General features: G+C 36.1%; 1 protein-coding gene and 1 long non-coding RNA gene across 7 annotated transcripts in view; one reads left to right on the top strand and one right to left on the bottom strand.

Annotated features, from left to right (window-relative positions):
• NR3C1 (nuclear receptor subfamily 3 group C member 1) overlaps positions 1–13,156 on the top strand; it is a 155,739-nt gene extending 142,583 nt beyond the window's left edge. For all 6 annotated transcript variants that reach the window (XM_063811547.1, XM_063811546.1, XM_009449876.5 and 3 more), the window contains exons 8-9: positions 8,327–8,484; positions 9,025–13,156. In XM_063811547.1, the coding sequence (XP_063667617.1) occupies positions 8,327–8,484; positions 9,025–9,177 (311 nt within the window). In that variant the 3' untranslated portion in view covers positions 9,178–13,156. The remainder of the gene's footprint in view (positions 1–8,326; positions 8,485–9,024) is intronic.
• Positions 1–15,099, bottom strand: part of LOC107974891 (uncharacterized) — a 51,060-nt gene that overhangs the window by 19,065 nt on the left and 16,896 nt on the right. The window contains exon 2 of the long non-coding RNA XR_001717967.3: positions 6,412–6,504. This is a non-coding gene — a long non-coding RNA (uncharacterized LOC107974891). The remainder of the gene's footprint in view (positions 1–6,411; positions 6,505–15,099) is intronic.

The raw sequence follows: 15,099 nt of genomic DNA, 5'->3' as shown, positions 1-15,099 counted from the left end.
GTGGTAAATAATATAGATACATTTAAACTGACATTTACTATGTATATAAAATAACAACAGTAACAATTTCCTTGAGGGCTAAAAAGTAGAACTAAAGTAAGTTTCAAGGATGACAACTAGAAATAGGGTATGCAGGGTATGCAAAGTACCAAACCATCGGGGGAAGAGAATACCTAAGAAAAACAATCCAAAAGAATGAAAGACATGAGAGGAGGGAGAAAAAAATGCATAAACAAGGGCATGATAACAGGAAGTAACAGATAAGGTACATTAGTACAGCTAAATTCAAACACATCAGTAGTTTAGTTTCATTAAATATAGAGATGGGGCCAGGTGTAGTGGCTCACACCTATAATCCCAGCACTTTGGGAGGCTGAGGTGGGCAGATCACTTGAGGTCAGGAGTTCGAGACCAGCCTGACCAACATGGCGAAACCCCGACTCTACTAAAACTATAAAAAGCCGGGTGTGGTGGTGGTGCATGCCTGTTATCCCAGCTACTCGGGAGGCTGAGGCACAAGAATCATTTGAACCTGGGAGATGGAGGTTGCAGTGAGCCAAGATCGTGCCACTGCTCTCCAAACTGGGTGACAGAGGGACACTGTCTCAAAAATAAAATAAATGTAGAGATGGACTGAATGCTCCAAGCTAATCTGACAGGATTTTAGAAATAATCCAAATTTATGCTATTTAAAAAAAGCTATATCTGAATAAAGATATTGAAAGGCTGAAGTAAAAGGATCTACTTTGCATAGTATAACCCAAGACATGGCCAACTTTTTCTGTAAAGGGCCAGATGGTAAATGTTGTTAGCTTTGCAGTCTCTGTCACAGCTACTAAACTCTGCCCTTGTGGCAGGAACATAGTCATTGACGGTACTCAAATAGAACAGGCATGGCTGTGTTCCAATAAAACTTTATTTACAAATACAGGCTGCAAGTAGGATTTGGCCCATAGGCCAAAGTTTGCTGGCCCCTATATTGACCAAAACAAAACCGAAGGAGCTACATTATTACCAAGCAAAATAGATGTTAAGGCAAAATACTCCTTAAAGCATTTGTTCAGGAAAAATAATTGTAAATATATAGTTTCAAATTACATAATACAAAAATTCATAGAACAAGAATACTTAGATAAATCTAGTAAACAAGAATACTTAGATAAATCTAGTAAAAATAATGAGATTTTACTATACCTTTCTTACAAATTAAGCAGACAAAAAAATAAGGATATGGATGTACATTTCATCTCTCTTGGGTCAATACTGAGGTGTGAGATCACTGGGACATAGGTTGAGTGTGTGTTTAAATTTATTTTTAAAATTGCCAAACTTTTCCGCAATTGTTAACATTTACCAGAAATGTACGAGACTTCTTAAGATACGTTCTATATCTTCCTCAGTACTTGGTACTGTCAGCCTCTTTCATCGTAGGTATACTGATGATTAAAGATATTAAGCATCTTTTCATGGGCTTATTGGCCACCTATATTTCTTATTTGGTATTGTGCCTCTTTTAATCTTTTGCCCATTTTTTAACTGGGTTTTAAGAATTGTTCAAATATTCTCAATATGGCCCTTTGTTAAATATATGTTTTGCATGTTTTCTTTAAGTGGATTACATTTACAGTTTTCTTAACAAAATGTAGAGATGAGCAAAAGTGTGTAATTTTGAAGAAAGCTTCATGTCTTTGTTTACTAAGAAAGTTTTGCTTAATCCAGGGTTAAAAAGATTTTCTACTATTTGTTTTCTTATAGAAATTCTGTAGTTTCAGCTCACATGCTTAAGTATATGATGCAAGGTAAGGGACAAGGTTCATTTTCTTCCCCAAAATCCATATCTGGTTGCTCCAGAACTTGACTCTCTTTTCCCTATAGAGTTACTTGGCAATTTTGTAGAAAATCAGTTGTTTGTATATGTGTGGGTCTACTTTCAGACTCTCTTTCTTACCCAACGATCTGTATTTCTTACCCAATGATCTGTATGCCTATATTCATATTGATAACATCCTGTCTTGATTACTGTTGCATTACAGTAAATCTTGAAATTTGGTAATATGAATTCTCCAAATCTGTTGTTCTTTTCCAAACTGTTGTTTTGGATATTCTAGTTTCCTTGCATTTCCACTTCCTTTTTTTTTTTTTTGAGATGGAGTCTCACTATTGTTGCCCAGGCTGGAGTGCGGTGGCATGATCTTGGCTCATCGCAGCCTCAGCCTCCCCAGCAGTGGGATTGCAGGCACCCACCATCATGCTTGGCTACTTTTTGTATTTTTAGTAGAGACGGGGTTTCGCCATGTTGGCCAGGCTGGTCTCAAACCCTGACCTCAGGTGATCCACCCACCTCGGCCTCCCAAAGTGCTGGGATTACAGGCATGAGCCACTGTGCCTGGTCTTCCACGTATTTTTTAATTAGCTTGACAATCTCTACCAAAAAGTCTTTTGGGGCTGGGTGTGGTAGTTCATGCCTGTAATTCCACCACTTTGAGAGGCCAAGGCAGGCAGATTGCTTAAGCCCAGGAGTTTGAGACCAGCCTGGGCAAAATGTCGAAACCCTGTCACTACACAAAATAGAAAAAATTAGCCAGGCATGGTAGCTTGTGCCTGTAGTCCCAGCTACCCAGGAGGCTGAGGAGGGAGGTCAAGGCTGCAGTGAGCCATGATCATGCCAGTGCACTCTAGCCTGGGCAACAGAGTGAGACTCTGTCTCAAAAACACAGTCTGATAGAATTTTTATTACGATAGCCTTGAATCTATAGATCCATTTGAAAATAATTAACATCTTAAATTTCCAATTTCCGGCCGGGCGCTATGGCTCACGCCTGTAATTCCAGCACGTTGGGAGGCCTAGGTGGGCAGATCATCAAGTCAGGAGTTCGAGACCAGCCTGACCAACATGGTGAAACCCTGTCTCTACTAAAAATACAAAAAAATTAGCCAGGCGTGGTGGCACATGCCTGTAGTCCCAGCTACTCAGGAGGCTGAGGCAGGAGAATTGCTTGAACCTGGGAGGCAGAGGTTGCAGTAAGCCGAGATTGTGCCACTGTACTCCAGCCTGGGCAACAGAGTGAGGCTCCATCTCCAAAAAAAAAAAAAAAAAAAAAAAAATTCCAGTTGTTGAGAAAGAATAGGAATTCCAGCTTTGGAGGAGTGGGGAGACCATCAAATCCTCTTTCCAGAAATACTACTAAAATACTACTAAGCAGAGTATAGTTCCACAAATATTCTTCTGTAAAGAGACTCACAGTACATATTTGTCTTTGTAGGCCATATAGTCCCTGTTGCAATTTCTCAATTCTACAGTTATAACAGGAAAGCAGCTATATACAGTATGTGAATGCTTGTGTTCTAATACAAATTTATTTGCAAAATCAGGAAAATGGCTTGAAATGGTTTAAGATCTAGTTTTCTGACTAGATCATGGTATATAATCTTTTCCACATATATTTTGAATTTGGTTTGCTAATATTTTGCTGATCATTTTTATATCTCTCTTTATGAAGGATGCTGATCTACAACTTTCTTTTCTTGTGATATCTTTTTCTGGCTTTGCTACCAGGGTAGTACTAGCCTCTTAAAATGAGTTGAGAAGTATTTTCTGTTTTCTTAAAGAGTTTATAGAGTATTGATCTTATTTATTCTTTAAATATTTGATACATGTTACCAGTGAAGCCATCTGGGTCTGTGTTTTCTTTCAGGGAAGATTTTTAATTATTTGCTTATTTGTTATATAGATCTATTCAGAATTTATATTTTTCCTTGACATAGTTTTGTAATTTGTGTGTTTCTATGAAATGAGCCATTTTGTCTGAGTTGTCTAACTTGGGCATAAAGTTGTTTGTAATCCTTTAAGTTTTGTAGGATCCATAGAGGTGTCCCCTCCATTATAGATTTTCATAATTTGTGCCTGATCATCTTTTTTTCATGGTCAGTCTAGTTAAAAATTTATCAATTTTGTTGGTCTTTACAAAGAACCAATTTTTAGTTTCATTGAAATTTTTAGTTTCATTGATTTTCTCTTTTTGTTTCCTATGTCATTGATTATTTCTTTTTTTCTGCTTGCTTTTCATTTAATTTGTTCCTCTTTTTCTAGTTTAAGGTAGAAGCTTCCATTGTTAGTTGAAGACCTTATTTTCTTATATAGATGTTTAAAGCTATAAATTTTTTCTATATTTTCATTCATTTCATTTTCTAATGTCCTTCATGATTTTTTTCATTGACCCATGTGTATTGCTTAATTTTTATATATTTGGGGATTTTCCATATCTCTTCCTATTCATTTCTAATTTAATTCCATTGAGGTAGGAGTTACATTGAAGGACTCTAATATTGAATGACTCTAATAAGTCTTCTGAGACTTTTTTAGGCACTTGCATATGGTCTATCCTGAGTGTTCCATGAGTGCTTGAAAAAAAACTTACTGTGCTCTTGTTAAGTAGAGTTTTATGAACATCAGTTAGGTCAAGTCGATTGATAGACTAGTTCAAGTTTTCTGTATCTTTGCTGATTTTCTGTCTAGTTGTTCTAGATCCTACAACTTTGTCTACATCCTTGCCAGAGCTTGGTATGGTTTTTTTATTATCGCTATCCTAGAGAGTATGTAGTTGACCCTTGTGACTTGCCATGCATTTAATGACTGCCCATGTTCATAGCAGCATTATTCATAATAGCAAAAAAAACTTTTATCATATGCTTTTGTGCCTCAAGATCATATATTTTTCGTTTTTAGTCACTAATATGGTATAGTGGTATAATATACTGTTTAATTTCTGAGTAATTGACTAGCCTTTCATTCCGGGGATAAATCCTATTTGGTTATGATATAGTATCCTTTTTACATATAGCTGAATTCATTGTACTAAAATTTTGGTATTTTTGCATCTAAATCCATGAGGGATATATTCTATAGCTTTGGTGTTATGATAATATGGTATTATTTCTTTCTTAAACGTTTGGTAAAACTCAGCAGTGAAGCTGTCTTGGTTTGTTTGGAGCCTTTTTTGTAGAAAGGTTTTCAAGTACAAGTTCATCAAATGTTTACTGATAATATGTTTATTCTTGAGTGAGCTTTGTTGGTTTACATCTTTGAAGGAATTTAACTGTTTCCTTCAAATGTTGAATTTATTGGTATAAAGTTAAGTTATTCATAATATTCCCATAATATCCTTCTAATGGCTCCAGTATCTCTAGTGTTATTCCCTTTCATTCCCGACATTGGTATTTAATATATTCTTGCTTTTTTTTTTTTTTTTTAATCGGTCTGGCTAAAAGTTTTTCAGTTTTACCGATGTTTTCATAGAACCAGCTTGGTCTTGATTTTGTTGTTGTTTGTTTATGCATGTTCTTAGTTATTCGTTTCTACTCTTTATCCTTTCCATTTTTCTTGTGTTTAGGGTAGAAGCATATATAATTGAGACCTTTCTTTTCTAATCAAAGCTTTTAATGCTGTAAATTTTCTAAGTACTGTCTTCATTGCATCCCACACATTTTGATATGCTGTGTTTTCAGTACTAGAGATTTTTAATTTTATGATGCCTTATTTAATCCATAGCTTACTAAATGTCAAATTCCAAACATTTGGGTTTTTCTACAGATATGTTTGTTACTGACTTCTATTTTAATCTCATTTTTGTCAGACAGCATTCATTGTATGACTTAATCCTCCTAAATGTATTCAGACTTGTTTTATGTTCTAGATTAATGTTCTGTGTATACTTGAAAAGAATGCAAGTTCTTGGGTAGACTGTTTCAGAAATGTCAGTCAAATTTAAGTCTTGTTTATTCTTATTGATTCTGAGACAAAGGTGTTTATAATGGTAGATTTGGCTGCTATATCTCTGACATTGCCAAATATCCCCTTGGAGGCAAAATCTCCCCCTCCCTTTTGAGAACCACTGATCTATGTAGCCTTTTTTCTGGGACTAATTTAGCCTTGCTTCTGAGATGTGGCCCCTAGGTCTCTACTGAATGCCCTGCATATTTAATTAGATCTTTCTTTCCTCTATGGCCTCAAGGGATTTCACGCTAAGTATGCACAAATTTTTATTCAGCCGAAGACTGTACAGATTTCTGGAGGCCTTTCTTTGTGTACCTCCTTCGTTTCCAGTAGTCTGACCCATAAATTGTACAGATTTCTGGAGGCCTTTCTTTGTGTACCTCCTTCGTTTCCAGTAGTCTGACCCATAAATTGTACAGATTTCTGGAGGCCTTTCTTTGTGTACCTCCTTCGTTTCCAGTAGTCTGACCCATAAATTAAAGCTGCTTTAGCCTCCCCAAACTTCAATCTCTTTCTCCTCAACCCAGCAAGATTGCTAGACCCTGGGTTCCCTTTCCCTTCACTGCAGTATGATAATTACTTTCAAGCACAAAGGTTTAGAATTAAGATTTCTTACTCCTGGGCTAGGTATGGCTTACCGTATTTGTTTCTCTTTTCCTAGGGATCATAATCATGTATTGCTTGTTGTCCAGTTTTCCAGTAGGAGGGGAATTCCAGGCTGTACTTACTTCCTGCAGCCAAAAGAGGAAGTAATGTTAGTGATTTCAATATTAAAACATTAAAAAAAAATTTAAGATGGATGAAATTCTTTTATATGCATATTGAATTGGGCTTCACCATAGTTATTTTTAGAATTAGGACTAACCAGCAGGGAAAAAAACTATAAGCCATCACTGTTTTACAATTTTGCAATAATTAGATTTTCTGTAGTATAGTAATGTGTAAAATTAACCCATTGTTAATATAGAATGCTGTTATCACTCCTGATTAAGCGGTCTTCATTTTCATGTTAATACTGATGTCTTGTAATGCTTTATGGAATCAAACATTTTTATACATATTCATTAGTCTAAGTCTAATCATAATCCAATGAAAAAGAGCAGGAAAGATGCTCAAGGAGGTTATATTCAAGTCCACATGGCAAGTAAGAAATAAGACTACTCGGCTGGGCATGGTGACTTACTGCCTGAAATCCCAGCACTTTGGGAGGCCAAGGTGAGCAGAATTGCTTGAACCTGGGAGGCGGAAGTGGCAGTGAGCTGAGATCATGCCAATGCACTCCAGCCTAGGCAACACAGCAAGACTCTGTCTCGGAAAAATAATAATAATAATAAGACTTCTCGAAGCTCCTAAATCCATAGCTTTTCCTCTATACCAGCATCTTCTAAAAATGTCAGCAGCAGTGAAGTTTCAGTTTGGGAAATAATGCATTTCCCCTCTCTGGAGAGTGCACAGTTATATCTCCAAGAAGTACTGAAATTCAGAAGTCTGCCTAATATGTATTAAACATTTAGCTTTTCTCAAACTTTGACCACCAAATCCTTTGTCTCACTCTAACCATAGTTAACACAGAATCAGTGTTCCCAGGAGCACACTGTGAAAAATGTAGCACTCTACAAAAGTCCTAATCTCCACAGGATTAAGTGAAACCATGATTAACCCTCTGTTCCTTGTCCTTATTAGTACCATTTTCTGAAGAGTAATGTATCCCCCCAAAACTTTTATACTAGTTTCACTAACCAGAATCCATGTACATAAGGAAGGACAGATATTTGCTCCCTACTAAGACATATCTATTAGCTACATTAAAAAAAGTATTGCATGCCGATTTTAAAGTTATAATTAACTGGTGATATCACAGATATTCTAAGATATAATTGCTGGAATAAACACTGTTGTTGAAGCCTTCTATCTATCGCAATACTAGAATTAAACTCAAGTGCAGAATGGCAGACAAAGTTAACTAAAAATCACTGTATTATTTCATTTGGTCCTCCAAATAGCTTTGTGAGCTAGGGAGGAGAAGGTGTATCATCACCACTTCCATTTTATAGATGAGAAATCAAGTGATTTACTCAAGGTTAAGTCCTCCAATTCTTTGTTATCCTGCATTTTCTCTTGGCTGTAGTTTAATAATCCTAAGAAAATGCTTATATTTTAGGGTGCAGTAAGAGTACATAAACAATGTTAAATGCCCATCTTGCATGTGTAAAAAGTTATAGCAAGAAATCTGGCTGGGAATGGTGGCTCACACCTGTAATCCTGGCACTTTGGGAGGCCGAGGCAGGAGGATTGCTTGAGCCCAGGAGTTTAAGACCAGCCTGGGCAACATAGGGAGATCCTGTCTCTACAAAAAAATTTAGCCAGACACAGTGGCTTGTGTCCTAGCTACTCAGGAGGCTGAGGTGGGAGGATCACTTGAGCCAAGGAGGTCAAGGCTCCAGTGAGCTATGATTATGCCACTGCACTCCAGCCTGGATGACACAGTGAGACCCTATCTCAAAAAGAAAAGAAAAAGAAAATCCTTTAATTGACTTCATCTTAACCTTTTAGTTCCTAAGGACGGTCTGAAGAGCCAAGAGCTATTTGATGAAATTAGAATGACCTACATCAAAGAGCTAGGAAAAGCCATTGTCAAGAGGGAAGGAAACTCCAGCCAGAACTGGCAGCGGTTTTATCAACTGACAAAACTCTTGGATTCTATGCATGAAGTAAGTGTCAAACATAAAGCCAAATATAAGAGTTTTCTGGGACAAAGTATGTTTTGATTAGTGAATATAATTATATACCAACTGCGCCCCCACCCCCACCCCGCCCCGCCCCCAGTTTGTGGATGTTGGTGATAGCTTGAGTTCAACTTATGAACTTCAGTTTTGTAGACATTTTTCCTAAGGCCAATTATGAAATATCCTTTCACCTAGTCATGTGTATATAAAATCACCATGTTATTACAGAATTTAGTAACACTGTTTTTAAAAAGTATGATTAATCCATTAAATTAGAATAATGCACCCTTCATATATTATGGTACTACAGTGATTCATGAAATACTCAATTCTATATAATTCTACATACAATCAAAGAAATATAAAATGTGTTTTGTACGGAAGTGCTTATTTTTCATCTGGGGAATTCCAGTGAGATTGGTATATTCTAGGCCAGATAATTTTTTCAAAATAGAGGACAACAAACATGAGATGTTCCCACTGACCAATTTGGAAGCCTGATCATTACTATATCTTCTCTTGCAGGTGGTTGAAAATCTCCTTAACTATTGCTTCCAAACATTTTTGGATAAGACCATGAGTATTGAATTCCCAGAGATGTTAGCTGAAATCATCACCAATCAGATACCAAAATATTCAAATGGAAATATCAAAAAACTTCTGTTTCATCAAAAGTGACTGCCTTAATAAGAATGGTTGCCTTAAAGAAAGTCGAATTAATAGCTTTTATTGTATAAACTATCAGTTTGTCCTGTAGAGGTTTTGTTGTTTTATTTTTTATTGTTTTCATCTGTTGTTTTGTTTTAAATACGCACTACATGTGGTTTATAGAGGGCCAAGACTTGGCAACAGAAGCAATTGAGTCGTCATCACTTTTCAGTGATGGGAGAGTAGACGGTGAAATTTATTAGTTAATATATCCCAGAAATTAGAAACCTTAATATGTGGATGTAATCTCCACAGTCAAAGAAGGATGGCACCTAAACCACCAGTGCCCAAAGTCTGTGTGATGAACTTTCTCTTCATACTTTTTTTCACAGTTGGCTGGATGAAATTTTCTAGACTTTCTGTTGGTGTATCCCCCCCCCCCCCTGTATAGTTAGGATAGCATTTTTGATTTATGCATGGAAACCTGAAAAAAAGTTTACAAGTGTATATCAGAAAAGGGAAGTTGTGCCTTTTATAGCTATTACTGTCTGGTTTTAACAATTTCCTTTATATTTAGTGAACTACGCTTGCTCATTTTTTTCTTACATAATTTTTTATTCAAGTTATTGTACAGCTGTTTAAGATGGGCAGCTAGTTCGTAGCTTTCCCAAATAAACTCTAAACATTAATCAGTCAATCATCTGTGTGAAAATGGGTTGGTGCTTCTAACCTGATGGCACTTAGCTATCAGAAGACCACAAAAATTGACTCAAATCTCCAGTATTCTTGTCAAAAAAAAAAAAAAAAAAAAAAGCTCATATTTTGTATATATCTGCTTCAGTGGAGAATTATATAGGTTGTGCAAATTAACAGTCCTAACTGGTATAGAGCACCTAGTCCAGTGACCTGCTGGGTAAACTGTGGATGATGGTTGCAAAAGACTAATTTAAAAAATAACTACCAAGAGGCCCTGTCTGTACCTAATGCCCTATTTTTGCAATGGCTATATGGCAAGAAAGCTGGTAAACTATTTGTCTTTCGGGACCTTTTGAAGTAGTTTGTATAACTTCTTAAAAGTTGTGATTCCAGATAACCAGCTGTAACACAGCTGAGAGACTTTTAATCAGAGCAAGTAATTCCTCTCACTAAACTTTACCCAAAAACTAAATCTCTAATATGGCAAAAATGGCTAGACACCCATTTTCACATTCCCATCTGTCACCAATTGGTTAATCTTTCCTGATGGTACAGGAAAGCTCAGCTACTGATTTTTGTGATTTAGAACTGTATGTCAGACATCCATGTTTGTAAAACTACACATCCCTAATGTGTGCCATAGAGTTTAACACAAGTCCTGTGAATTTCTTCACTGTTGAAAATTATTTTAAACAAAATAGAAGCTGTAGTAGCCCTTTCTGTGTGCACCTTACCAACTTTCTGTAAACTCAAAACTTAACATATTTACTAAGCCACAAGAAATCTGATTTCTATTCAAGGTGGCCAAATTATTTGTGTAATAGAAAACTGAAAATCTAATATTAAAAATATGGAACTTCTAATATATTTTTATATTTAGTTATAGTTTCAGATATATATCATATTGGTATTCACTAATCTGGGAAGGGAAGGGCTACTGCAGCTTTACATGCAATTTATTAAAATGATTGTAAAATAGCTTGTATAGTGTAAAATAAGAATGATTTTTAGATGAGATTGTTTTATCATGACATGTTATATATTTTTTGTAGGGGTCAAAGAAATGCTGATGGATAACCTGTATGATTTATAGTTTGTACATGCATTCATACAGGCAGCGATGGTCTCAGAAACCAAACAAACAGTTTGCTCTAGGGGAAGAGGGAGATGGAGACTGGTCCTGTGTGCAGTGAAGGCTGCTGAGGCTCTGACCCAGTGAGATTACAGAGGAAGTTATCCTCTGCCTCCCATTCTGACCACCCTTCTCATTCCAACAGTGAGTCTGTCGGCGCAGGTTTAGTTTACTCAATCTCCCCTTGCACTAAAGTATGTAAAGTATGTAAACAGGATACAGGAAGGTGGTGCTTACATCCTTAAAGGCACCATCTAATAGCGGGTTACTTTCACATACAGCCCTCCCCCAGCAGTTGAATGACAACAGAAGCTTCAGAAGTTTGGCAATAGTTTGCATAGAGGTACCAGCAATATGTAAATAGTGCAGAATCTCATAGGTTGCCAATAATACACTAATTCCTTTCTATCCTACAACAAGAGTTTATTTCCAAATAAAATGAGGACATGTTTTTGTTTTCTTTGAATGCTTTTTGAATGTTATTTGTTATTTTCAGTATTTTGGAGAAATTATTTAATAAAAAAACAATCATTTGCTTTTTGAATGCTCTCTAAAAGGGAATGTAATATTTTAAGATGGTGTGTAACCCGGCTGGATAAATTTTTGGTGCCTAAGAAAACTGCTTGAATATTCTTATCAATGACAGTGTTAAGTTTCAAAAAGAGCTTCTAAAACGTAGATTATCATTCCTTTATAGAATGTTATGTGGTTAAAACCAGAAAGCACATCTCACACATTAATCTGATTTTCATCCCAACAATCTTGGCGCTCAAAAAATAGAACTCAATGAGAAAAAGAAGATTATGTGCACTTCGTTGTCAATAATAAGTCAACTGATGCTCATCGACAACTATAGGAGGCTTTTCATTAAATGGGAAAAGAAGCTGTGCCCTTTTAGGATACGTGGGGGAAAAGAAAGTCATCTTAATTATGTTTAATTGTGGATTTAAGTGCTATATGGTGGTGCTGTTTGAAAGCAGATTTATTTCCTATGTATGTGTTATCTGGCCATCCCAACCCAAACTATTGAAGTTTGTAGTAACTTCAGTGAGAGTTGGTTACTCACAACAAATCCTGAAAAGTATTTTTAGTGTTTGTAGGTATTCTGTGGGATACTATACAAGCAGAACTGAGGCACTTAGGACATAACACTTTTGGGGTATATATATCCAAATGCCTAAAACTATGGGAGGAAACCTTGGCCACCCCAAAAGGAAAACTCACATGATTTGTGTCTATGAAGTGCTGGATAATTAGCATGGGATGAGCTCTGGGCATGCCATGAAGGAAAGCCACGCTCCCTTCAGAATTCAGAGGCAGGGAGCAATTCCAGTTTCACCTAAGTCTCATAATTTTAGTTCCCTTTTAAAAACCCTGAAAACTACATCACCATGGAATGAAAAATATTGTTATACAATACATTGATCTGTCAAACTTCCAGAACCATGGTAGCCTTCAGTGAGATTTCCATCTTGGCTGGTCACTCCCTGACTGTAGCTGTAGGTGAATGTGTTTTTTTGTGTGTGTGTCTGGTTTTAGTGTCAGAAGGGAAATAAAAGTGTAAGGAGGACACTTTAAACCCTTTGGGTGGAGTTTCATAATTTCCCAGACTATTTTCAAGCAACCTGGTCCACCCAGGATTAGTGACCAGGTTTTCAGGAAAGGATTTGCTTCTCTCTAGAAAATGTCTGAAAGGATTTTATTTTCTGATGAAAGGCTGTATGAAAATACCCTCCTCAAATAACTTGCTTAACTACATATAGATTCAAGTGTGTCAATATTCTATTTTGTATATTAAATGCTATATAATGGGGACAAATCTATATTATACTGTGTATGGCATTATTAAGAAGCTTTTTCATTATTTTTTATCACAGTAATTTTAAAATGTGTAAAAATTAAAACCAGTGACTCCTGTTTAAAAATAAAAGTTGTAGTTTTTTATTCATGCTGAATAATAATCTGTAGTTTAAAAAAAAAAGTGTCTTTTTACCTACGCAGTGAAATGTCAGACTGTAAAACCTTGTGTGGAAATGTTTAACTTTTATTTTTTCATTTAAATTTGCTGTTCTGGTATTACCAAACCACACATTTGTACCGAATTGGCAGTAAATGTTAGTTAGCCATTTACAGCAATGCCAAATATGGAGAAACATCATAATAAAAAAATCTGCTTTTTCATTATGTGACTCCAACATGCTTTTGTAGAACTTGTACAGTTCCGATTGTCCAATCTGATTTTTGTTTACTGAAAGTAGAGTTACCCTCGCTTCAGGAACCTTAAGATAATATGGTGGGCATTTAAATGTCAGTGTGGCAATGTTCGCCTGCTAATATGGCATAGATTCAAAATAAGCTTAACCCTGGTGCCAAAGACCTGAAGATTATCCCATCCATGCCTCAAATGGTTGTGTGCCAATTACTGCAAAGGGTACTAAGGGAAGGAGAAATTCACTCCTGAGGCTGCTTCAAATGTATGTCTTTATCACAAAAGATGACATTTTATGTAAGCTAATGTTATCTAGTCAAAATTCTTAGCTTATTTTAAAATCAACTCTTCAAGAAAAGGAATAAACATTTAATATAAATATCATAGCAGCATTGCACATAGAATAGAAAGGTCGGGCAGGGTAGTGGAAGTCAGCTATTCTATACAATCCATTCAGTATTTTCCAAAACATTTGATGTTCAGGCCATATCCAGGAACTGGATGACCTAACAAACTTCTCTGAGTACTTTTTTTTCCACAAGAGATCTCCATCACTAAGAAAAAAAGCATTGTGATTTAAAAGCCAAATTTGCCTTATCCATCATCATGTGCACCAAATATTTGCTACCTGCCTACTATATAATATTGAAGATACAACGTGAATAAGAAAAATACTATTGCTACCCTCAATCAGAGTATGTGATTGGAAAAGTGTATAACAAACCTTTCCCAGTGTCTTCAGGTATAATGCAGAGATACCAGATACGGCATCAATGTGTATACACATTATGGCTGTACCATTCACTTTAAGTAGTAACCTTACATTTCTGTAGAACACCTTCACATACATTTTTAACAATCCTCACTGAATGAATTAATGACATGAAAATAATGAGGCAGATTATTCTCGTTTCCATTTTATAAGGAAGTAAACTCTGTAAGAAAGTAAACAGGCTCAGAATTTAAGCACTGATTCATAGCCCCTAGCTCCCATGTTATTGAAATTTGAATGGAAAGCCTCTAATGAGGCCATTCATCTATCAGATGTCAAAGAGCATGTCTCTGGCCTATGAGCCTCTCAGGGAACTGGTTATGTTTTTCTGTTTTAAATTAAACTAATGCTTTACTGAGCACTTACTATGTGCCACGCACAATGATAATTCAATATATTATTTCATTTAATCATAGTACCCCTCTAAAGTACTACTGTAAAGCAGTGCTATTATCCTCATTGCATTTATATCAGGAAACTGTGGCTTAAAGAATTGAGTAACTTGCCTACAGTCACAAAGCTAGCTCCAGAATCCATAGTTTTAAAAACCACTATTGAGAAATTATTAATATGAGCTAACTAGGGCGAATGAACCCATATTGATCATTATGTGTCTGGCCTTTTGACATGTCCTCATTTAATCCCTTTTGCTACCGTATCAATTTTGACTTAGGAATTTAACAATGATACATTAGTCCCCGCTTATCTACGGAGGATATGTTCCAAGACTCCCAATGGACACCTGAAACATAGATAGTACTGAACTGCATGTTTTTTCCTATATTACATACCTATGATAAAGTTAATTTACAAATTAGATGCAGCAAGAGATTAACAATAACTCAATTACAACAATATACTGTAATAAAAGTTATGTGAATGTGAGCTCTCAAAAAATCGTACTATACTGAGGGTAACTGAGACCACGGAAAGTGAAACCGCAGATAAGGCGGGCACTATTGTATTTCCTTCTCTCAAAAACGTGTCCTGTACCCTGGGGTGGTTGATGGTGGAAACTAGTTGCCCACAGATTACAGAATGCCCTTTGGTTTGTCTAATATACAACAGGGAGCCTATCTCACTAATGCCCACAGAAAAATCAAACATTTCTTCAAGTGATATGGAGCATATAGGGTACAGTCA

This window comes from Pan troglodytes, chromosome 4 (genome assembly GCF_028858775.2).
Source record: "Pan troglodytes isolate AG18354 chromosome 4, NHGRI_mPanTro3-v2.0_pri, whole genome shotgun sequence".
NCBI classification, from domain to species: Eukaryota; Metazoa; Chordata; class Mammalia; order Primates; family Hominidae; genus Pan; species Pan troglodytes.
This window is presented reverse-complemented; position numbering and strand designations above follow the sequence as displayed.